Here is a 24,368-nt window from a genome sequence, read left to right on the forward strand (position 1 = left end):
CAGGAATTTGCACGATAAGGTGGGGCCAGGTTTCACAATGAACTCACCCGAAACTCTGGCTGATTGGGACCCACACCCAGTTTCACACCTTGGCTCAGGCAATTAGAGCATCATCAGGGGGTCCTTTTGTCTCTCTGTGGGGGGATACTCCCACTAGGTTTATATCTGGGACTCTCCACCATTTGACCTTAGAACTGAAGAAGCTTCTCAGATGAGAGGTGAAACGTCTTCAAGCAACTTAAAGAAGTCCAGACGCTTTTCTTTGCAAGCTCCTTTGACTACGATGACCTGGATGACTGAGAACCTTCACAGACAAAAGTTCCAGTCGAACAACTTACAAACATTACAGACTTTAGCATTGTTAAAGTACCATTGTGCCTATGTCTTATTGCTACATGCATTAAATAATTAAAGTGTGAAATAAAAAATAAAATAAAAGCTTACAGTTTATTTAAACACAGGAGAAGACGATGACTCTGCACTCCTCACTGGTAAAGACTGGAACATGTGAGCTCTTCCCTTGAATGAGAGACTCCTCCTCTGAAGGAAGGACGGGTAAGAGGGTGGAACCAGTGTTGCCAGCTTAGCGACTTCAGACCCCCTTAGCGACTTTTTTTTTTCTAAAAAGCGACTAGCAACAAATCTGGCGACTTTTTCCAGTATTATTGGAGACTTATTTATGACGACTTTTTGACGTGAAAACGCGTATCGCTCTTACGCTCAACAAGCAGCGGTGCTGCCTTGGGCACCGCCCGTGCCAAAGCGCTCACAGGTGGAGGATAGTCCTCCCCCAGCTGCTATCAGGGCAGAAGACGTTCACACCTATGCGTCCAAACGGCAAATGAATCGCGCATGGGCGAAGCCGCTGCTCCCGCACTGACTGTAACGCAGTCAGTTCTTTTACTGTTATGCTGTTTTGTGGATCACAAGGTTTAAAACTACTTATAAACACACACTCTCACACAGAAAGTAACTCCACCAGAGTGCCAGTTTCGGGTCACTTTTGCCGGTCCAGGCCCGGATAAAGGAGCAGGGTTGGAATTGTGACATTAAAAAACAATAATTGCTAAAATAAATTTAATTTGTAGTTCTAAATAAATTCTAACTGCATTTAGGACGTTTTTTACTCACTTTATGTCTCTTCCACGATGTTATTTCTCTCTCCAACAACTTACAGTAGCATGACCAATTATGCAAATTAGGCGATGACGTCATTTGGCGACTTCTAGCGATTTTTCGGACAGCCAATAGTGATTTTCCTTACTGACGAGTTGGCAACACTGGGTGGAACATTTCCACAGTAAGACCAGACAAGACCGTGTCTTGTTACGGACATTTAGGTTACAGGTAAGAGTGCACAGAGAAGCCACAAAATTTTACACCAAAGAAGTCAAAAAATATATAAATATTAAACATCGTTAAACACAGTGACTACCAGCTGGTGGCGGTAAAGTACAGAAGTTCACCAGGTAAAGTTCACCAACAGCCGTTAAACGCTGTAGAAGAAGAAACAGCGTCACTACTGCTAACAATGGCAGCCGCTTTCATGGAGTTACGGATGGATCAACTGCCCACAGACCCGCTGCTGCACATTTTATCCTACTTGGACTTCAGGGACTTGATGCAGTACGTATCCCACACCTCCACGGTGTAGCCAGGAGAGGAAGAAGAAAACACGCCATTGATTTCTTACACAAGCTGCAGGAGGAAACGCAGGCTAGAGGCTAACCGCTAATAACAACGACAGCAGCTCGTTAGGCGAGCCCCTTTATTTTAATTTTTGTTCTTGTAATTCTGAGTAAAGAGTTGTGACAAAAGGTGCTGTCAGTGTTTTACTGCAAGTATTCATGAAAATGTAACTTTAATGGCAGCTGTCACGTAGCGCAGAGCCAACACAGAGACTTTAAAACGCCCCATATACGAGATATGATCGCGTTTACAGTTAGCCGCATGCTAACTGCTGCTAACTATTTGTTTACGTCCCCTACTGCGCATGTCTGTTAGCTTCAACCCTTTTCATGTTAATCTACTGAAACTTATTATCAAAGTACTAAAAAGCGCATTAAATCCATGTAATAAAAGTACACAGGCATCCGATTCTTTCAGTGAAATCACACAAATATGTTCTGATTATTATAGCAGAAGGGTTATTACAGTTAAGGTACACTGGTTTCCTGCAGCAAAGGTACATAAATATGTCGTAAAACTTTTCTAGTTGATAAAAAAGTTAAATATGTTGTTCAGGTTTAAATAAAATTATTGTTTTAAATAAACATAAATTTTAAATAAAGTTGAGTAGTTTTCAGGATGTGTCATTATATCTGTTTGCTCTCGTGTAAACCACGAGATGTGTTTGAGATAAAACTCCTCTCTCTGTGTTTGACTCCTCCCCCTCTCCCTCCTCCTCAGCTGCAGCTTTGTCAGCAGGCGCCTGAACGAGCTCTCTAAGCACAATCCTCTTTGGAAGTCTCAGTGCTGCAAACACTGGCTGCTGACAGAGTGAGTTCACCCCGACACGTTTTACACCTCGCCGCAGCCTCGCCGCACTCTGACTTTTCACCTCTCTCTGTTTCTCTCTCTCTCTGTATGTATGCTCACTTAGTGACGACCGACTGCAGAGCGGTGTGTCCTGGTTCTGCCTCTTCAAGCAGTACTACACTGATCTGGGCCGGTACATCCAGTATTACGCAGTGCTGAAGAGGGCGTGGGAGCAGCTCAAGAGCTTCCTGCAGCAGAGGTGTCCACGAATGATCGCATCACTCAAAGGTGTCACACAACAGTTCAACAGCTGGATGCACCACAGTTCGCACAGATATCACATGGTTCAAACTGGAAATAGCCAGGCTTTTTGTTTGAAAGGCAACACCAGAATTCTAGACTTTTAAAAACAGAGGTTTGAAAATTAAATAAAAATGTCGTTCTTCATTAACAAAAAGATTCTTTCCGAGTTTGGCTTTCTTTGTGCTCACTGCATCAACAAAGCCTGAAGTTCACTGCACGTCACCACAGTGGATTTTACACGAAACAATCAATATGTGATTAAAATCCAGACTTTCAGGTTTGTTTCAAAGGGTTTAACTAAAGTACAGAATTAGCTGTTTATGAATTACAGCTATTTTAAACACGCCCCCCTGTTTTCAGAGGCTTAAGTAAAGTCAACAGACAGTTGAGTAATAAACAATTTCATGGCTCGCTTCACTTGTTATTAGGGCTGCCACAAACGATTATTTTGATAGTCGACTAGTCACCGATTATTTTTGCGATTAGTCGACTAATCAGATCATACATCCATTGGACGTACAACTTACAGCTTATTGCACCAGCATGCATCTGCTCTTATATAACTATCATTAGCTTACAGCTTTAAGTGTTTAAGGTATGTGCTAACTAAAAATAAAGACAAGATGATAGTTTATTAAATTTTAATGAAATTTGCAGATTGTTTCGGTGAAGTTTAATAAACTCCTTGCTATCTAAAATATAACAGGACACCAGAGTAAATTCTCGAGCATCTCACACTTCTGATAATTAGCTGTCTGCTTGACGTTTATTCAGCTGTGTAAAAACTATAACTTTAATCTCAGCCAAACGATTTACTCAGGAACAAATAAAACACTAAAAAAAAGCCAAACAATATTATTTTTAAGTTATCTAAGTGACTTATATATGTTTAACCTGAGTAGCGAAAGACGGCGGTGGGTTTGAAAACGATTTGCCGGGAGTCCGGTGTTCTCACGGGCTCTAGTGAGCCTTGCCCCCGGCTAGCTATCGAGCTGGTGGGTAACAGACGTCTCTGAAAACGTCGGAGCGCTTTTCAAAATATGTGGTGTCTTGATAAACTGAGCAGATATTTGAGGTTTACACAGCTACAGTCTCGCCTGAAAATATGTTAAACGTTTATTTTGTGACCCAGAAAGAATAATAAGAGTAATATTAAAACTAACTAGCTGCCGCTATTGTTGGAAACGGAGCAGGGCGCTATGGATTCTGGGACACAGCTTCTTCTTTTTTTAACGGCAGCTGGCATCCTTGTACATGCAGTGCTGCCATCTTCTGTTTCAGTCCGTTATTACACTCTTAAATCCTGCTACTTATTCCTGCGTCTTTTGGGATCTTACAAAGCCTCAAACAACACGTCGACTATTAAATTAGTTGTCGACGATTTTAATAGTCGACGTAATCGTGATTAGTCGACTAATCGTGGCAGCCCTACTCGTTATTTTATGACAGATGAAGCAGATGGCTTCAGGCTTGCCTTCACTGCTCCGCCATTTTTAGTGTAACGAGGAGAAATCTGCATGTTTCTGCCAAATTTTCTTTGTTCTTGAGCTAAAAGAATCAAGTTCTTTTGTTTCTGCTTCAGTAAAACAAAGTTCTGCTGTAAAGTGTTTCTTGATGTTTGAAAGTTGTTGGGTTGCTCTCTGCTCATGTTTCTCAGTCATTCACACATCTCGTCACCTTCTTTCTATAAAACTTGATAATCAGTAATTGCATGTAAAGTCTGAGCTCTCCTGAAGATAAACTACAAGAAAACCTTTTTTGTTTATATCTGTCAGCCCCATTAGCATCGCCTTTAAAGGTGATGTTTCCTGTTTCTGTCTTCAGAGGGCACCACCGAGGTGGAGCTGAATGACATCGAGGCACAGATCGGCTGCAAGCTCCCAGACGACTACCGCTGTTCCTACCGCATCCACAATGGTCAGAAGCTGGTCATCCCAGGGTCAGTGTCAGCCTGAGAACACAGACTGTAGCCACGCCCCCTTCTTCCTGTCTCACCTTCCTCTCCACCTGTCTCTCTGTCCTCAGGCTGATGGGCAGCATGTCTCTGTCCAACCACTACCGCTCGGAGGTGCTGCTGGATGTGGAGACGGCGGCCGGCGGCTTCCAGCAGAGGAAGGGGATGAGGCGCTGCCTGCCGCTCACCTTCTGCTTCCACACAGGCCTCAGTCAGTATATGGCGCTGGAGCCTGCTGAGGGGCGCCAGATGTTTGAGAGCTTCTACCCCTGCCCGGTCAGCACATTTACTGTCTGCTTATTCTTTCAAAGTAAATGCTCTGTAGCATTCAGTGGACATATTTGGAACTGTTTCTTCTTTCTGTGTTTCAGGATCAGACGGCTCAGGATCCTTCAGCCATCGACATGTTCATCACAGGTCAGTGCCAGTCTTTATCTGCAACTGTGTTAGAAATGTTATATTCAGAAAATGTTATTTAACATTTTAAAGTATGAATTGTGGTTTTAGGTCAGGAAGTTCTTCGACTTGCAGATGACTCCTGTTTTCATTTTCCTGTCACTGGTGACTTTTTAGGCAGACCATGTGTATAATTTCTGGTCTAAGCGCTCTTACTTTTCCTAAAATCAAAAAACACTTAGAGGTAAGAGTCCAGATTCTTTCAGCTTCAGTAGAATTGCTGTGATCAGGGTGTCGTTCTCCAAAGTTCGTGAAACGGAAGATTTACAAGAATTAGTGAATTGCAAGTTTGACATGGTAATCAAAGCTGACATCAATGCCATCTAGTGGCTCAATATTAAAACTACACCACATACTTAAATTATTAAAATCTTAATTAAACATCGCTTAGGCTACGTTCACACTGCAGGTCTTAATGCTCAATTCCGATTTTTTGATCAAATCCGATTTTTTTGTCTCCTCGTTCACACTACAAATAAAATGCGACAGCAAACGCGCTCTAGTGTGAACGCTCAAAGCGGCCCGCATGCGCAAAAGAAGATGTCACACACAACGCACTCTGTTTAGACCAAGAACAAACAGTATTGTTTGACAGATGGCCGTTAATATAAAGACTTCGGACTTTACGTTTCCCAATTTTTGCTTTAAGTTATTTTGTTATTTACATAATAATGTAAATAACCTAATAATGATCCTTATTGCTGTTTTAGAGGAGCGGTGCTTCAAAGGATAGCTGCAGATTTCTGTCAGAATCTGCAGATTATACAGTACAAATAAAATGTTTACGTTGTCTTCCCAACAGTTTCACTGACATCTACACTGGATGGCTAGGAAGCGTTCGCGATGTCTTCTCGGGCGCTGATAATTGGCTTCAGTCTTGTGTCGGTGACGTAAAAGGCGGATTTAATGCGACTTGACCGTTCAAACAGCAATCGCTTTCTAAAACATCGGATATGTATCGGATTCAGTACCACATACGAAAGTGACCCAGATCGGATTTGAAAATATCGGATTTGCGCCGTTCACACTTTCATAGCATGATCGGATATGGGTCGCATAGGGTCAAAAAAATCGGATTTGATGCGCTTTCGCCTGCAGTGTGAACGTAGCCTTAGAACCAACTGTGTCTTCAAATCAAAATTCAGACTGATGCCTTAATTTTGCTTCAGCAGGAAATCTACATTTGTGTACATCAAATTATGATGTACACAAATGCTCTTTTTAACCCTACGCTGTAACCTTCTACACCTTTAGTCATTGTGGGCTGCGTCAACGCAACGTGTTGTCCCATTTCTTGGTGCACGTCAGGTTATGTGGAAGTTTATGACGTTGGGTTAAGAGGGGTTTTCAATTAAGCCGCACGAGACCAAACTGAAACATAATTTAGGTATAAACCCGTAAAACAGCCTCCAGTTTAATCTCATATTATTTTAAACCACAAACAGAACAGAAACAGGAAGCCTTTATGATCATTCTGAGCACTGCTGTTTCAAGTTTTATTGTCATGTACAGATAAACAGTGTAGCCACATTTACCCATAACGAAATACTTTGGCTCGTGTTCGTCAGCTTTACATGAGCATATAGAAGTATGCAGTTAAATTAAGAAGAAAATAACAGAAAATAGCAGTAATAATAACGATAAAGAGAAAACAAATACTAAATATTTAGAGAATTTAAGACAAGTTGTTATTTACAGTTTGTGAAAAACCTGTGCAATGAGTATTTAAGTGATATTTAAGTTTGAAGAGGAACTGTTAAAAGGCTTTTAGGATTAATGCTGAATCGGTTTTAGGAAGAAAAAATCATTTCATTTACTTTTTGTCTTTTTAAACCTCTATGTTGAAGTATCCTGTAAGCTTTCCAGTAGAACATTTCTGTACGTTCAGTCAGTTAACTGTATTTGACTGGGGTGTAATGTATTTGAGTGCAATTGTATTATCACATAGTTCTTCACAGGAGTTCAGATGAACATTGTTAAGTGTCTCACCGTGCACTCTCCTCTCAGTTTTAACAGCGACAGCTCGTCTCTCTGTTTGATCTGTTTGTTTTTGCTGCCCTGCTGTCGAACTCTAAAGCTGGATGTCACAAGATTTTCTGCAACTTGTCTTCTCGTTCAGTCTGATGTCATTAAACATTTCCAGGTCCAAAAGTCCGTCAAACAAAAAGGTCCAATTCTCTCAGGTGTTAAAATAAACTTTCTACCTGTAATCACAATTACGTGAAAAATTTTGAATTCTGCTTTGTAGAAGTGCAGAGAAAGGCCATGTTCAAATATTTCTTACATCCAGTCTTCATGGTCAACTCAGCGTGTAATGTTAATATATAGAAGGTCGTGTAAAGATTTAAAATGTCATGTTTGACCTCTGACTCAGTATTTTTTTTTAACAAATTAATACATCTTCTATATCCACATAAATAAAAAATAATCAATCAATATGTCAGGTGGGTTAAAACGGATTTAAACAGAGCAAATAACAAACCCTGAACCCTAACCCTGCTCTTGTTTTTACTGCAGTCCAAACTTCTTAAAGTAGGCGGACGTTTGTTCGATGCAGTTTTGTTTTTTTAAATAACCCATTTTTCTTTAGTTAAATTCGTTAACAAAAACTCTGCTTCGGGTCTTGGAGCCACACAGCAAACGGAAAACCAAAATTGCCCTGAAATTCACATCATTAAAGGAAACACTATGCCTGAGGTCTTAATTATACTCCGTTGCGGACACGGACAGCTGGAGATCCGGCGGCCAAGAAGTCATTCCTGTTATGCTTCTTTGAAGTCCGCTGCCTGGGGCGTGGCATAGTTGTAATGTAAATTCTCCACAGATGATACTGTGCGGTCGCAAAAGTCAGGCAGACGGACCTCCTCCCTCACTCACTGTCTGAAGATGGATGCAATGAGAAGGAAATGAAGGCAAAAGGTCGACCAACTTGACAGACTCACTGCAGGTTTCTTGGTGGTTTAAGGTTCTCGGGCTGATAGTTCAAGAGATCTATGAGCTGAACAAACTGTCAGACGGCAATTATAGACATTGAAAGTTTCAAGGTGGAAAAAAGAGCAGATAAAGATGCAGGTGAATTTGAGTGTTTCTCACTGCTTTCTTGGTGATGTCACCTACGCTCAGGGTGGAGCCCATAAAGAAAGAAACAACAGGTCTAGCAGTGAATCTGAGTAATCTCACAGAGTTAAGACAACATTTGAATTCCCTACATTCAGTTCAGCATCCAGTGTGCTGGAACACATCACAGCTGTCATCATGTGAGAGGCGGGTCTATCACTGGGCTTACTCGTCTTTGCCGTGGTTTAGCTAAACCCAGGTACTGTCCACGTATCCAGCTGTGAAATGTGATTTGATAGATTCAGGTTTGCAGGAACATTTGACTCAAGTCGTCCACTCTTCATTCATTTGTATAAAGTTGAGGTATAAGCTACTTTAGACCGAACCGAAAGTCCTAAACACGAGACCGTTTCAGCAGCTGCTTGATTTATTTCTCTCCTCCAGTTGGATAAATCACCCAGACAGATTATAAGTTTGTGTCAGTTTGTTCTCTGTGATTCTTTAACTTTGTGTGAAAGCTGCAGAAACCCTGAGCATGAAAACGTGGGAAACTGTGCGTGTTTGTGTGTTCAGGCTCATGTTTCTTGGAGTGGTTCACGACCTACGTGCACAACGTCGTCACGGGAGAGTATCCAATCATCAGAGACCAGATCTTCAGGTAACAACGAGTCGCGCACACGTTAATGAGTGTTTTGTGTGTTTGAGCCTCTGTGAAGCTCAAAGCTGATTTTGCTCTGCAGGTATGTGCACGACAAAAGCTGCGTGGCAACCACCGGCGACATCACCGTCTCCGTTTCTACCTCCTTCCTGCCAGAGCTTTCGTCCGTCCATCCTCCACACTTCTTCTTCACCTACCGCATCAGGTAACTTCCTCTCTGCTCGCCATGTCTCTCACCGCCTCTTTTCAGCGTTTTAATGACCTGGCATGTGTTTTCAGAATAGAAATGTCCAGCAGCGCCTCGCCTGAAGCTGCCTGTCAGCTCGACAGCCGCTACTGGAAAATCACCACCTCTGATGGCAACGTGGAGGAAGTCCAGGGTCCCGGCGTGGTCGGTACGCTGCCCGCATCACACCTGGGCTGCTCCACTGTGATTGGCTGAGACCAGCTGCTGAATGTGTGTGTTTGTGTGTGTATCTGTGCAGGGGAGTTCCCGGTCATGACGCCTGGAAAAGTACACGAGTACGCCAGCTGCACGACCTTCTCCACCTCGTCAGAGTACATGGAGGGTCACTACACCTTCCACAGACTTGGTAACTACCTCCACCTGTAACAGAAACGCCTCCCAGATGTTTTGATGCTGTTCTCATATTTGTTTCTTTCATAGCCAGTAAAGAGGAAGTTTTCCACGTGGCCATACCTCGTTTTCACATGGTCTGCCCCCCCTTCAGAGAGCCTGTGGTCCGAACGGTAAGAGGTTCTGCAACGCTCTGAAAATCAAAAGACACTTTCAGGGGATTTTAGACTGAAGTCAAAACTGAAACGTAATTATTTGTTGGTTTTCAACATCTGGCATTGATGCACATGGCTGGTTAACTGGAGACAAATGAACTACAAAGACAGGATTACTGCAAAGGGAAGTGGCTGAGAAGGTACTGCAGGAAGACAAAATGAAAAGTCAAACTTCCAGGTTTATGCAGCACAGCTTTACTCTAATGAGCTGAGGGCAGTAAACATAAATATAAGAGGATGAGGAGAACACCAAGATGATATCAAGGACAAGAGCAACTTTAAGGTCAAGAAATTGTTTGTTTAATGCTTTAAGATATTCTTAAATCTTCCACTGTGACAATTTGTTTGTGCTTAATTGGAGATTATTTCAGGTAAAAGGTGCAGCAAATGTAAACTGTCAGGAATCAAACACAAGGAGAAGGATGACTTGATTATGGTTTCTACACATGCATGTACAGAGATAAGAAGTAACGTACCTGAGCAGAGCTGTGTATATTAAAAGAATCAGTAGGAAGCTCTGTACGTATACAGTGATGTACATGATTTCCACAGTGCTGGCTTCAGGTGTGGGTCAGGTGTATTCATAAAGAACCGATAATCCAATAAAATGAACAAATAAATAAATCAAGTTACCAGAATTACTAGTTTCCTTACCTGGAGGGGGAAACAAGATTCCTAAATAACTTTGAATCTTGGAAACATTAATGAAGCCTCAATACTTGGCTGTTGTGATCGCTTCAGTTTCAGGTCCCAGAACAATTTTGATCTTCGGAGATCTGATAAAGTCCCCTGTACTCTGGAGGTTTGTTGCATCTTGCATCTCTCACTCTCTGCAGTCTGAGTTTAAAAATGTAAAAGCTGCAGGCTGAGCTGCTGGTGATGGAAAATCATTAGCTACACTGAGAGAGTCTGACTGTCCAGATTTTAGTTTGTTTGATTTTAGCTGCTGAGAGCAGCCCTGCTGCAGACAGCGGACATCAGGAGCTGACTTCAGGGCCAGTTTGAAGTGTTTCCGTCACACAGCTTCACCGGGGTTGGCTGGCTCGCCTTTTTTCAAAGAACTCAAGCCTAAAATTAATTTAAAGAGTTTACTAATTACACTGTTTACTACTTACAGTCGCTATCTTGCACAACTCACTGAGCTCAGCATACTGTTCACTGCTGAGGGGATGCCCTCTAGCGGCTTTTTAGTGAAACATGACTTCAGCGTAACATCTGTGTCAGTGTAAGTGACACTGTTAGGCTTTCTAAATATCTTGGTATGGTGTGATACCAGTATGGTGTCCAAGCGCACCATAAAGTACCTGCAGAGACCACCAAAATTAAACGCATAATGGCTGAAAAATGACCCAAAAATTCTCTGCAAACAGGTAAAAAACTGGTACAGACGTGCAGATCAGCCACCAACACCGTGTCTTGCTTCTGTATTGGAGGGTTAAAGTAGGCGTCGCCTCCTTTAATGATCTCATTGATCAGCTTCAGACTGTCCAACCTTCAGCACTTGCTGCTCACGCTCTCTGTTGTCTCTTCTGTTTTGTTCCGGACGACATCTGATCCAAGCAGCAGAAGGCGTTGGCTAGCTACACGCCTCGCTTCGACGACCACGACGACGACGGCGAGTACTGCGACGGAGACGGCGACGACTTCGACGACCTTAGGGGAATCAACATGGCTGCCTTGGAGGGAGCATGGTGTCCTCGACACATCTGACCTCTGACCTCCCAACATCATAACATGCTGATGTCAGTTAATTGGGTCGATGAACATTAAAAGCTTCCGTATGGCCTTTGACTCGCAGCAGGGGATTATGGGACTGGTTGTACCAGTGAACCCACCAAGCAGAGCCATACAGGGACCGAGTCGCACCAACTTCCAGCTGCCAGTGAAACAAAATCAAAATGTGAAAGTGCAGTTTTATAGAAATGGTCTTTTTCTGTTGGGTGTTTAAGCTTTTGTCAGGACACTGTTTGATAAGTGAGGATGAGACGGGCTGGACGCCACTGGCGTTGGCCTTTTAAAGGAGCACCGTGGTGATCTGTGGCTCCCAAACAAACACAGCAGGGAACAAACTGACGCCAGTGGCTTCAGGTTCCAGTTTAGAATGAGGAAAATGCCGATTTGTGTCGACTACAAGACTTAAATCTGGAGGTTTTTTGTGAAATGGAAAAAATGTGGGTCTGTTACTTTTGTCCATAAGATTTTAGTTCTCAGAGGGATAATGCTTCTCCTTCTTTAAATGAGAAAAGCCGTGGTTTTTTTTTTTTTGGGGGGGTTTCCACGGCAGGAACTTAAGCCTAACTACTGATAGATTTTGTTTTTTTATGGCTTCCTAGCCAAAATTTAATGAAAGAGATTCTTTTCCAAAAAATATGGAGACTTCACAGTATCTGCAGGTGAAAAGATGTTATGCTGCCGTCTTAAAGTGTAATCTGAGAGACGCTGCAAGCAAATTTCAGTATGTGTGTGGTCATTTAATCCTAGCATGCAGTCATTTGGTGTAGAAAACACCAACCAGCCCAATGTGGCCTCATCGAAAGGATTTTTTTCATCCAACAAATCCATTCAACACCTACAAAGGTAGACAAGGAAAATCTGAAAACCTGAAATCAAATATTCTGAATTTTTCCTGTGTTAGTAAACAGCAGGTATATCGTTGGATTAGCGATGAGCAACCACTCAAATGTCTCACATGTCTGAAGCCTAAACTTTTAGGAATTATTTAAGGCTTTCATATGAGACATTTTTTTAATTTGAGAGAGGCGATTCAACATTAGCCCTCCCCCTAGTGGATAAACTGAGCAGTGCAGCTGTTATGTGTGTTATTAAAAAGGAAAGATCTCCACAGCCAAAGGTTTTATTGCATATTTTTATGGTTTCTGCTCCTTAAATCTGGTGCTTATCCTTTGTCATGTGCCAGCAAATCACACCTTCAGCCAGTATTAAAACCCGAGAGAGACACAATAAAGAAAGTAAATTAATACAATAATAAATACTTGCAGCTATAGATTGATATGTTACCTTTAAGATGAGTTGTAGTCATACGGCTTTAAGTTGGTGCAGTGAAAAAGAAAATCTGGGTTTATTGTGCTTTTTCCCCCAAAAAAAAAAAATTATTTCAAAATAATGTGTACACGCAAGGGCAGGCAGAGTGTGATAAGAGAAGAGGACTTGGGTTTCTTTTATCTGGGGGTTAAAGTGTTGTATGCTTCACGCTGCTTTCTTAGACTTGAGTTGGTATCTTAAAGCAGGTCTCCTTCCTTTCTGTCCGGTGGAGGCGGGACAGTCAGCGGGTTTGTTTTTGTATGTTTGGATTAAATAAATCTCTTATACTGAGTCGCTTTACTTTTACACGCTCGCTTGAAGGTGATTTTCTCACACACTGTAAAAAGATTAACTCCAGAGCTTTAGTGAGACTTCACCAGCCTTTTAAAGATTGAGTTTATTTCAGATACCTGCCCTTTTCACAGCTTTTATAAAACAAATTGTTTCTGCTCCCTTAAAGTTGATTTTATTCTGATTGGCCAGTTCCTGGAAGCTCTTACACTTTTCCAGAGGAGCTTCACATGTACCACAGGCTGTCTTAGCCGCCAGTTTTTCCAATTGGCTGCACCTTACAAACAGGTTTGATCAGCAGGTAGGCGGGGTTTCTGTGTGCCTCACGTGATTTGCTCTCTGTGATGCCATCCAGATCCAAAAGTAGAAAAAAAAAAGTGTTTTTGCACATACACTGACGTCTGTCAGGTAGCTCCTCTCTTCTCTAGACATTTTAGGATGGATGATAAAATCATTCTTGTACTATAGTGGTAAATGCTGCTGACTAATGTTGCATTTCCTTTGGCTACTTCACAATAACCGTCCACTTCGTTTGTCAGCTTAATACTATTAATGTAAAACTGAAGCAGCACTAAGTGCTCAGTAAGTTAATGCAGTCACTACAGACAACAGCATGACTTTGAACCTTGTCTATGTTAACGGTAAGCTTATTTCCCGTTTACACATCCCCATGGAAACCAAGAAAACACAAAGCAGCAGGCCACGAGCGGTTCCTAGACCTAAACAAATAGTTTTTAATGGTGATCCATACATGAGTATTAAAAAAAATCAATTGCAGTGTCAAGACCAGTGACGCGTAAGACTCTAATTTGGGTTTCCGATGTGAATGTGTCACATCATTACTAAACCTTTCAATTCTGACCTTTTAAAAGCTGAAAATATTAGTTTTGAGTTCAGTTGTGTCCAAAAGTTTTGGCAGTGATGAGTTTAAACACGTTTGCCGTCTTCCCAGTGTAGTTTGGCAGCTAAATGGACACAAGTCAGATGAGAAATCGTGTTCAGAGTAGAGATGGCACGATACCACTTTTTTATGTCCGATACCGATATCATAAATTTGGATATCTGCCGATACCGATATGAATCCGATATAGTGTTTTTTAATCAACAAAACTGTTTTTTAAAATATCTTGCTGCATTTTGCAAGTCTGCAAGTTCATACTCAAGTTTAAAACAACAACTATACTAAAGCTATTCTGTTATACCTGTATACAAAAAAAATAATTCATAGTTCAGCAATACTGATCAATCTAATAAACTTAGACCTACACCATCCTCCCTATTCTGGTATTTTAAAGAGTACTTAGCGTAAATATTAAGCAACCTAACTAATAGGGTTCCAACTCCCAGCAACAACAAAATTAAGCAGTTTCACGATTGAAGTACCAGCCAGAGAGCGAGAGGCAGTCGCTCGTTAAGCTTAACGTGGGAATGCTTTACAAACATTCAGAGATGGACTTACACACTTGCTTTACTTCTCTCGGGGATAACTTTGTCGGAGATGAAATGCCGGGTTGCTAGCGAAGCTCCACATGCTATCCAGACCACCGACAGGTCCTGCATGCCACAGCCGCTCTATCACGTGATGCATACGTTCTGAGGTGAGTTACGGCGTGTTGCAAGTTTTGTGAGGTGCTTTCGTGATATTTAATGGATCGGATTACATTTTTTATTTTTCTCCGATATCCGATCCAGTAATTTAGGTCAGTATCGGACCGATACCGATACGTAATATCGGATCGGTCCATCTCTAGTTCAGAGACACAAACTGCTGTGAGATCACAGTGACCTCAAACATGCATTTAAATTAAAATCTTTAAGACCGCTGCATTAAACTGTGAATGAAACCGTGAATAATAAAGTTTAAACCAGCGGTTACATTCAGCTGAGCGTAATTAAACAAACTCAGTCTGTTAAAGAGTTGGATCCAGATGCTGATGATGTGAGCAGTCTCCACAAACGCCATCAAATTCATTTTCAAGCTGTGATTTGAAGCTCTTTTTACAGTCGAGCTTCAAACACCCGAATCTCCAAATTTAAGACACGAAGCTTCATTAAAGCAGACGAATCGTAAAAAAAAAAAGAAGCTTATTCGGACTCGGTGAAACAGATATTTGTTCTCTGCAGGTTAAAAATGTTCAGCGGAGTATCGCGTGCTTCTGTAGCTCCTCCTCCTTTTTAGTCTTCGTCATCTTCGTCCTGATCGTCGTCTTCCTCCGCCGCCGCCACCATCCCCAGACTTCTGCGTTTCTTTTCCCCTCTTGTCTCCTTCCTGTCCTCTCCCTCCTCCTCCTCCTCGTTGTCCTCCTCCTCCACTGCCCCTCCATCACCGCCATCCCCCTCCTCCTCGCGGGCGTTGCAGCGGCTGCAGTGTCTCCCGAAGCCTCCCAGGAAGTGCGACCTGAAGCAGCAGAAGGGGCAGGCGTAGCGGCCGGGCCGGTGGGCGGAGCTGATGTGCCGCTGCAGCCGGCTCGGCAAGAAGAAGCTGCGCTTGCAGTCCTTGCAGCTGTACGGCCGCTTGACGTCGTGGCAACGCACCACGTGACTGATGGCGAAACCTGCGGCGACACAGATGACAATAAAAACAAATCTATAGTTTTTGATGTTGGATTATTTTTAGTTATCTGTTTGCTTGTTTGGTTTGAAAAACAATTAGATAAAGATTTTTTATTTTTTTAGTTTTGCTTGCTTAAAAAAACCCCCCCCAAAAAAAACAACCAAAAAGATACAATTACCAAGTATAAGCTGATTAAAATTCTTTTGTTGTTGCTGTTGTTATAAAATATAATAATTCGCATAAAATAAGTCAAAAAAGTCATATCTAATCTTTTTTAAAGTCCAAAAGAATACTACAGAAGTCAGCTTAAAGAGTAATTAAAATGTAAAGACTGTGTTTACATTTTCTGGCGTTTTATGTCTGCTTTCCTTCATTTCTGGGATTTTAACTCACATTTACAAATTTAAAGCAACAGCCCGATGTGGTATCTGTGCCATGCATACAAGCTTTAAGACATAAATGTCACATTAAAAGGTCATTTTTGTAGTTACGGTAGTCTCTTCTAAATCTATTTTAAAATGTTACCACCAGGGGGCAGTGTATCACCACAAAGTTTTATTGTCCCAGTTTGGTGCAGTCCTCCAGGTAACAGTCTGTTAAACGGCTACAAAACACAGAACGCTAAGTAGTACAGAAGTGTTACATTACACATACATGTAATAACTGCTTTCTGCCCCCTGCTGGTCATTACAAAGAATAGCAGGTGCAGGGATTCGTACCTGGGACCTCGAGTTCATTATCTTTTATCTGCATCAGTTTGATTTGAGCTGCGTGCGTGGGCGGGTACCTTTGAGTTTGGTCTTCCAGCCGCACATCAGGCACACAAAGCGGTTGGAGATGAAGCGCACCACTTTGGCCGTGGCCTCCATCTCCTCCTTCAGCAGCTCACCGCTCAGCCCGGCCACCGCTGCCTCCTCCTCTTCCACCCCCCCGCCACTCTGCATCTGGTTGGCTGTGGCAAGGTCACGTCTGATGGCCTGGTTGGCGTACGCTTTGGGAATGTTGTGCTTGCGCACCACGTGGCTGACACCCACAGCTTTCAGCTTGTTCTTCCAACCACAGATTAGGCAGCGGTACCTGGCGCCATCAAACAGTAGCACGCTTTTGTCATCATACTCGCATTTAACCGACTCCACCCCCTCTCCTTCCTCCTCTTCTTCACCCTCACTGCTCCTCTTTCTTTTCAGGACGTCCCTGCATCCTTCCTCCTCTTCCTCAGTCTTGATGCTCTTTATTTTAGATTCATCTTTCCCTCCTTCTCCTTCCTCCTCATTGCTCTTCTTTCTTTTGGCGTCACCTTTCCCTTCTTCTTCTTCTTCCTCTTCCTCAGTCTTAATAGTTTGCTTTCTTTTGGTGGCATCTTTCATTTCTTCGTCCTCCTCGTCACCCTTCTCGCTCCCGTTGTCGCCTCCCTTGTCCCTTTCATCCATGCAGTGTTTGGTGATGATGTGCTTGTAGAGCTTGGTGAAGTCTCTGCTGGTGTAGAAGCAGTAGGAGCAGTGGAAGAGCCGGGCGCCGCTCTGGTACATCAGGATGTTCCCGAGGCGTCCCATCACCACACCGTCAAGGCAGGAGGGGTGGGATGCCGCAATGTGGGAGAGCTGATGGGCGTGGCTCTTGGAGAAATGGCCACAGTGGGGGCACTGGAGGTGAGCCGCGACACCCCCGCCTACTTCACCACGAGTCTGTATGATAACCGACATCCCTGCAAAGATAGTACAGAGCAGGTCAGGACCAGGTGGGCTCAGAAAACTGCCACTAAGATCAAGATAAAAAATTCTTAAAGCTAAATGTAGAGTGCGTTCTGGTGGACAAACTATGCAACACCAACAGTCATAACATGGTTGAACGGTGTTTCTCTTGTCTCTTCTATATTTTTGTTTTCATTTCTTTATTGCTTGTTATAAATAGATTGGGAAATAGCAAAATATCTGTCGGGCTCGATTTATCCAATTTCGAAATATTTGCTCAAAAAGTATATTTTATGTCTGCTTCAACCAGGAATACAAAACTTCAAAAACAGCCAATGTTAGACCTTTACCGAAACCAAATTGTGCACGTTACATGTAAAAATATATGCTGTGTGCTCTGCTGTCACACAAGCAGCAGAAATGTGTGGGTTTTTTACTATAGTCCGGTTTAAAAATAGCAGCTCTAAATATATATAAAAAAATTAATAAACAGATTCCATTAAAATAATCTAACACTTCAGGAAATCACAACCAGGTACTTTGGACGTCTCTTTACTTCCATCCCTCCACAGCCTGTAAACTTATCTTCATCAAATACATTCAACCTTTAAACGGATTCTTTTAATATTTAATCTTTTTCCCCATTAACAGTGATACAATTTCAACACTTAAGCACATTTAGGAGTGAGATTTGTCTCCAGAGTAAGTCACCTTATCCTGGTTCATCCCGGTTTATCCTGGGACTGGGATAACGGTAACCCTGCTCCTGCACGCTGTTCACATCAATGGGATAGAAGAGCGCAGCTAACAGGCTTGCCTGCACTAAAAACTACATATTTTAACCAGTTTTTCCACCCACCTGACTCCACCGCCGGCTGTGTTAGTTTGTAACAAAGTTCCTGAACCTGAAATAACAATAAAACCACTCAGGAGAAACATTTGAACCGGATTAAATCTCCATCTTTTAGGCTAACCGCCGGCCTGCTCAGCAGATTCTCTGCTACCGCCCTTTTCCGTGTTTACCTCCAGCACAGCCAATCAACTCACTTCAGCCGTCCGCCACTGACCAATCACAAAATTCCCTTAACCAGGCTCTCGTCTAGCATTCAATTGTCGCGAGATCTCTGGGGTGTTTTATAATTGTCGGACATTCCTTCGTTTATAGAGGAAAAAAACATAAAATCTTCCGGCTCTGGTGAGACAAACTAGCCTACACTTTCAAGTGAACTAGATATAAATGAATAAAGATAATAGAAGAAACTGATACATAAAGTTTATTGAATATTATTTATAATCAGGCTGAAGCGTGTGCTCCTTAGTCTGTGATTAATAAGGCTGATCCTGTCTCCAGAAACCCACCACCTGCTGAGGAAGCAGAGCACTACATCTCTGTCATCCACTGCTTCGTCATCGCTCATAAAGGTATTCTTATTCTTTATTCTTCTTTACTCCCTTTCAGTTGTATTTTATTTTTCTTTGCTTGTTTTGTTTTGCTTGTTTTTTCTCTTCTCTTTTTTTAGGGGTGGGGGTGGGGAAACGTTACTGTTTACCCTCAACTTTCTCAAGATGTTTGTCCTAGATGAGCATCAATCTAGCTAAGTGTAAACAGCAGTAAATACTAATTATTGAATGTTGTTGTGCAGCACGCAGGACCGACAGCGCACAATGTGCTTGAAAGTAGCAGCTAAGAAAGGTGTAGTTTATGTCTATGAACAGTGAACACCTGTGTGCATCAGCGCACTTGTATTCAAAAGGTTTCTCCGTGTAACGGTCTGCTAGAGGGTGTAGAGAGCCATAGCCCCGTCTCCAAGGACATGAAGCAGGCATGGAGGAGATCCAGGCTCCAGACATCCAGAGGCCCCAGAGTGCAAGAGCCCAAGGTGGACCACCGGAGGGGCATCCGTGCCACCCTCCTGGGAAGAGCTGAGTAGAGCCCCAGACGAGGGGTCACCCAGTAGCCACGGAGCAGAAGCCAGAGGGGGCTGCAGTGGCGTGCCTGCCGGCTCTGCTGGCAGCCAGCTGTGCCAGAGTGAACCGAGCCGCAGGCCCAGAGGCCCGAGGGACCCCTTTGCCCCGGAAGAGGCCTGACCGAGCAACAGGTGCCAGGCCCCGCTAAGTAGCCACCAGGAGTGAGCTGGTACATACCTGAGCGCCCAGCTCCGGACACCAAGAACCACCAACGCACCGACCCTTGAGGTCATCAGTCACCGGCAGGGAGTGTGGTGAGGGGAGATAGGCCTCCACACTTTGGAGGGCCTTGGAGTTCCCAGAGAGGTGGAGTCTAAGACCCGACCTGACATATAGACACAGACAAACAGGCACACATTGACACAATCATACATTCCCACCCTCATGCACACATATACAAATACTCAGCACGCACCCAACGTAAGGATAGACATAAATGGACATACACACAATCACACTCCCCAAACATACTCTATACCCCGGGTCCAGGTATCCACGCCCCCAGAGGGGGAAACGGCATCTAGACCCAGGAGATGTTACCCTTTCCCCCGGGGTGGAGGCAAGCAGACCGCCCCAGGCTCCGCAGCAGCAGGGAGGCCCCGCATCCCAGGTCCCAATCGGATGGCCAACACCTTCTCCCAGCCCCCCCGCCCCGATGGCCAGCAGAGAACGGGGGTGTGTGAAGACCCCAAACCTCACTCATGTGTAGTGTTGCTGCATGTTGTTCTACAATGCATTTAAAACACGGGAGAGATTTAAAATTGAGAGGTGGGGTTGAAAGAATAATTATCTGTTTTAAAATATAAGCAGCAATACATTGCAAATATATATATATATATAACACGTTAAACAATAAATTAAAACAAGGCAGATGACGCCAGACCGGGCTTTTATTTTGAAGTGAGTGGATCAAAGCTTTATCAAAGCAGAAATACTCATCTTAATGGGGAGGTTGAAGGTCACCTGTTGAGTGAGTGAGAGGGAGGAGTAATGGGAGAGTAATTTCAGGTTGAGTGAGGATTGGTTTGAGAGGAGGGAGAGAGGAGGAGAGAAGGCTTTTATTGTGGTAGAACGAGGGAGGGTAGACAGAGGGAGAGAGGAAGGTATCTGAGTTTGAACTTGTGTTTTCCTTTAGTCTTTGTCATCTCAGATTCACAAACGCAGACACACACATACACACAAATATACTGGGTGTCATATTGAGGGACGCTGGGCGAGTGAGGACAACATGCTCTGCTTAAAAGGTAAGAGAGAGAGAGAAAGAGAGAGAGAGAGAGAGAGAGAGAGAGGGCATGAAGTTATGAAATGTGGGTCATTTTTTTCTGTATCTGTCAACATTAACACACACACACACCGTTATCTTCATAACCTTTTTGCAGTGTGAGTGAGAAAGAGAGAATGTGTGTGTTTGTGTGTGTGTGTGTGTGTGTGTGTGTGTGTGTGTGTGTGTGTGTGTGTGTGTGTGTGTGTTGGAGCACTGAAGAAGGTTGAGCATGCTTTATTTTGAGCACAGAGAGAGAGAGAGAGAGAGAGAGAGAGAGAGAGATTAATGGAGGGAGTGAAGAGTTGACTAGATGCACTGTTTTCATGATTACAGCTGCAGGAGTCCTTTGTGCAACTGTTACTATGGTTACTGCTCCTAATAGCACCGCTAGTATTTCAACTACTACAAGTACTTCTGATACTGCAAGTACTGATGATGCTGGTTCATCCAAGTTTTGGGTCAGAGACGTGTGCAGTCTTGAGTCTGGCACGTGTGTGTGTGTGTAAGTCTTTAATGACTGTCGGCCTGTCGGGGCAGGCTGAAGCATCGCATTGAGCCTCCATAACACAGCTGTCCTTCTCCTGCAGCTTCAGACGTGGCTGTGGAGCTTTCCTTAATGAAATCCTGCAAGCTGCACTTCCTCAAGCAAACAAAAACAAAAAGAGCACACATAAAATTTGCTAGAATGTTTATCGACTCATGATGTTTCAGTTTTAGCTACAAAACAAATTAGCAGTTAATGTTTAAATGTTTCACCCATGATCTTATTGTCCCTCTTTTTAAGATTGTTTGCTTTCATCTGTGGCCTCATTCTGTATCATTATAAGCTACATTTGCATATTAGAGCTCAATTTCGTTTGTATTTGTACTCATGATGCATCTTGAAGCAAGTCTTGCAGTATTTAGTATTCGTATTAGATCGTATTTTCATGTTTTGCAAGCTCAATATATTAATCATACCTGTGTGAAGTGGTTAAAAAATAGTAAGAGTTAGAAGCACAAAATATAACAACTGAATGCGCCAGGACAAGATCGCATCAGTTATTTTTGTCCCATCATCCGTCAGAGTAAACACTTTCACCCTCGGGAGAAATTCCCCTGTCAAGTACCTGACATTCACTTCAAAAACACAACTGAGCTGCCAGGACACAGACGATGGATGACGTAGGAAAAAAGCTAGGGGAGAGGAACTGAAGATTGATGGGACCCTTCTCACTTTCTCTTCTTCTCTTTTTTTTGTTGGCCAGGTGAATCCCTGAGTCAATCAAGCGTTTGATCAGGGAGACCTCCAGGCAGAAAACGAATGAATATTATCATTGCTTTTATATGAAGCACGGATACCTTTAAAAATTGGTTAAAAACTCTTGTTTTTGTTTTAGAACTGATTTCATAATTAAACAATAAACATTTTTAACTTTCTTTCTGTCTGTGGTCCTCACCTCCCTGTGACTCATACACCTCAAAGGAACACCTCACAGTTTTACCAACAAAATACCATCAGCCTCCCAAACTGACTGAAAACAGAGACATTCATTATTCTGCTTTTCTTTGTGAATATTTCTTCATTATGTTTATGTTTTGTTTTGTCACTTTGGACACTTCTCCACCTCCACCAGCTGGAACCTGGGATGGATCCAACCTCTGAATGTACCAGCACAAATCAAGGCCTTTCAGACCAGGGGACATCTTCCAGTCTTCTCTTGTTCAAGTTCGGTGAATCCACATGAACCATAGCCTCAGTTTTCTATTCTTAGCTGACATCAGTGGCACTCGGTGTGGTCTTCTGCTGCTGTAACCAATCTGCTTAAATGTTTGATGCGCTTTGCATTCAGCGATGCTCTTCTGCATATGTAGTTGTGATAAGTGGTTTTGAGTTGCTGTTGCCTTCCTATCAGCTCAAAGCTGTCTCTCCAATCTTCTGTGAACCGCTGCTCACAGGATATTTTCAACTTTTCAGACCATTCTCTGTAAATTCTAAAAACCATGGCATGTTCAAAGGCGCTTAGATCACCTTTCATCACCAATGTGGTGCTCGGCTTAAAATTCAGCAGGTCGTCTTAAACATGCCTAAAGACAATGAATTGCTGCCATGTGACTTGCTGAATAGATTTTTGTGTTAATAAACAGATGAACAGCAGCCAGTAGTGCATTTATGCTATGTGTGAATCTAAAATTCCAGTCAAGCACTGACTATCAGCGTTTGAATTTTCCCTTTATGGTAATATAAAGTTTGGTTTGTTTCTTTTCTTGGGTAATCTAAGATATTGTTCAAGTGGTTTTAACACAGGTCCTTCTTCAGGACTTCCTGGTTGAAGGTTTGTGTGCACAAATGAGGCAGTGTGGTTTATGAGAACACTATAAACCACACTGGTTTGTGGTTCCCCTTAATGTGCTGCAACTGCTGACTGTCCCCTTTCTTCTTAACATTTTATTTAGCAGGATCCAGTTCTGGTAGTGGATACCTGACTGAGGCATTTATTTACTTTCAGTATGGAGGTAATGGAATACAGATCATGTTGCATGTAGCTGAGGGTCGTGTTGGAGGGTCAGCTACATGCAACAGCAAAACCAAGCCGAGGTGCAATAACACACAATGAAAAAGCAAGATGACAAAATAAAATCTAGTAGAGATTTGGTGCACATGACACTAATGGCAGTCTCTATAGTTCAAGCTCCACATCATTATGTCCATTCTGCGTATTTGCATGCTGAATCAAGATAACGAGTGTTGGTTCTGAAGTACATTAATTGGTCAATGAATCCAAAGAGGATTTGCTGCTGTCAATGCCGTCATTTTGTGGCTGTAATAAACGTTATCTGGCTCAGCGAGTTTCTATAACTGCTAACTGTAGCTATAGAAGTAGGATTTGGTGCATTTGTTGCAGTTGACAGGTGTGTATTAACCCACATCGTGTGGTGTGCAGGTGAAGTTTAACTAAGCTGTGAAGGATGTTAACCTTCTGTTTAAGATCTAAATTTAGAGATACCCAGTTTAACACAGTAACGCATTACTGAGCAACATGTGTTGTGAGTGTGGTGATAAATACCTGTCCCACACCGGCCATCTGCAGACCTGGATAATCCCTGTTAGTAGATTAGAGTTAGAGAGAGGAGAGGAAAGAAAGCAGCACTATGTCAACACCTCTGAAGAAAAATCACATTTACTGTTGGACTGTAATCATTTCTGGATTCACATCGGCCGTGGGAGACTTTTTGGTTTGTGGTTTGGAGGTCTGAGGTTTTTATTGTGAAGGAATAAGAAGAAGTTGGACAGAGCTCCTAAAGGTTTTAACTGCGTTCATTCCAGGGTCACACGAAGGTTTTCTTTTTTTTTTTTACTGTGAAATGTTGGGATTGTTTGTTGTAAGAAATGGACATTTGCACATGTGGACATGAGGATCCGGAGATCTTACTTATAAACTTGTAACTTATAAACGACTGAGCACATTTTGGACTTTGTTTTAGGGCATTTTTTTTTAATTATTATTTTTTATCAACCTTTTGTAATAATACAAATTTGCATAGTTGTTCTGAACCCAAATGTGCTATTTGTGAAGATATAGCATTTTAAGACTTTTATTGTGAAATGCTCAAGGCTCGTTTTGTGAATAACTGGAAAATATGTGCGTCCAATGACATTCATTTTTCTCTTCAACTAAAAAAGGCAAAAATTATTTTTAATGCTTATTTTGCAGAATCAAACTCTTTTATAAGGCAGGGCTAACTAAATTTGGAGGAATTAGGACCTTTTCTGGAATTATTGATCCTCTTTGGACATTTATTGTGAAGGACCTGGATGATACAAATCTCTTTATGAGTTTGAATAACAAGGGGTTGAAAACTGACTCCAAGAGAAGACT

The 24,368-nt window shown here is 42.5% G+C and overlaps 2 protein-coding genes and 1 long non-coding RNA gene across 5 annotated transcripts; 2 read left to right on the forward strand and 1 right to left on the reverse strand.

Annotated features, from left to right (window-relative positions):
• The first annotated feature begins 1,270 nt into the window (after nt 1-1,270).
• On the forward strand, nt 1,271-13,031 carry fbxo3 (F-box protein 3). 2 transcript variants are annotated; one of them, XM_085449947.1, is made up of 13 exons: nt 1,271-1,347; nt 1,429-1,626; nt 2,410-2,499; nt 2,603-2,766; nt 4,606-4,720; nt 4,807-5,011; nt 5,107-5,152; nt 8,822-8,906; nt 8,989-9,111; nt 9,186-9,301; nt 9,392-9,499; nt 9,574-9,656; nt 11,259-13,031. In XM_085449947.1, the coding sequence occupies exons 2-13, from the start codon at nt 1,532-1,534 to the stop codon at nt 11,406-11,408; spliced, it is 1,380 nt and encodes a 459-aa protein (XP_085306073.1). In that variant the 5' UTR covers nt 1,271-1,347; nt 1,429-1,531; the 3' UTR covers nt 11,409-13,031. The 2 variants fall into 2 exon arrangements, with proteins under 2 accessions (XP_085306073.1, XP_085306074.1); XM_085449948.1 differs by having other exon boundaries at nt 11,262-13,031.
• A 1,382-nt stretch (nt 13,032-14,413) lies between these two features.
• Nucleotides 14,414-18,313, reverse strand: LOC146680759 (uncharacterized). Of its 2 annotated transcripts, none has more exons than XM_085449937.1 (3): nt 18,136-18,313; nt 16,373-17,290; nt 14,414-15,586 (listed from the first exon to the last, which is right to left on the reverse strand). In XM_085449937.1, exons 2-3 carry the CDS (start codon nt 17,286-17,288, stop codon nt 15,207-15,209), a joined length of 1,296 nt encoding a protein of 431 aa, XP_085306063.1. In that variant the 5' UTR covers nt 17,289-17,290; nt 18,136-18,313; the 3' UTR covers nt 14,414-15,206. The 2 variants fall into 2 exon arrangements, with proteins under 2 accessions (XP_085306063.1, XP_085306064.1); XM_085449938.1 differs by lacking the exon at nt 18,136-18,313 and adding an exon at nt 17,988-18,129.
• Nucleotides 18,314-18,409: 96 nt separating this feature from the next.
• On the forward strand, nt 18,410-22,698 carry LOC146680760 (uncharacterized). Its single transcript, XR_014918291.1, has 3 exons — nt 18,410-18,471; nt 18,628-18,698; nt 19,056-22,698. It is a non-coding gene; the product is annotated as an uncharacterized LOC146680760 (long non-coding RNA).
• Nucleotides 22,699-24,368: the final 1,670 nt, after the last annotated feature.

This window comes from Copadichromis virginalis, linkage group LG23, assembly GCF_057382275.1.
Source record: "Copadichromis virginalis isolate Kocher_CV1m ecotype Utaka linkage group LG23, C_Virginalis_male_GT1.1, whole genome shotgun sequence".
Classification (NCBI taxonomy): domain Eukaryota; kingdom Metazoa; phylum Chordata; class Actinopteri; order Cichliformes; family Cichlidae; genus Copadichromis; species Copadichromis virginalis.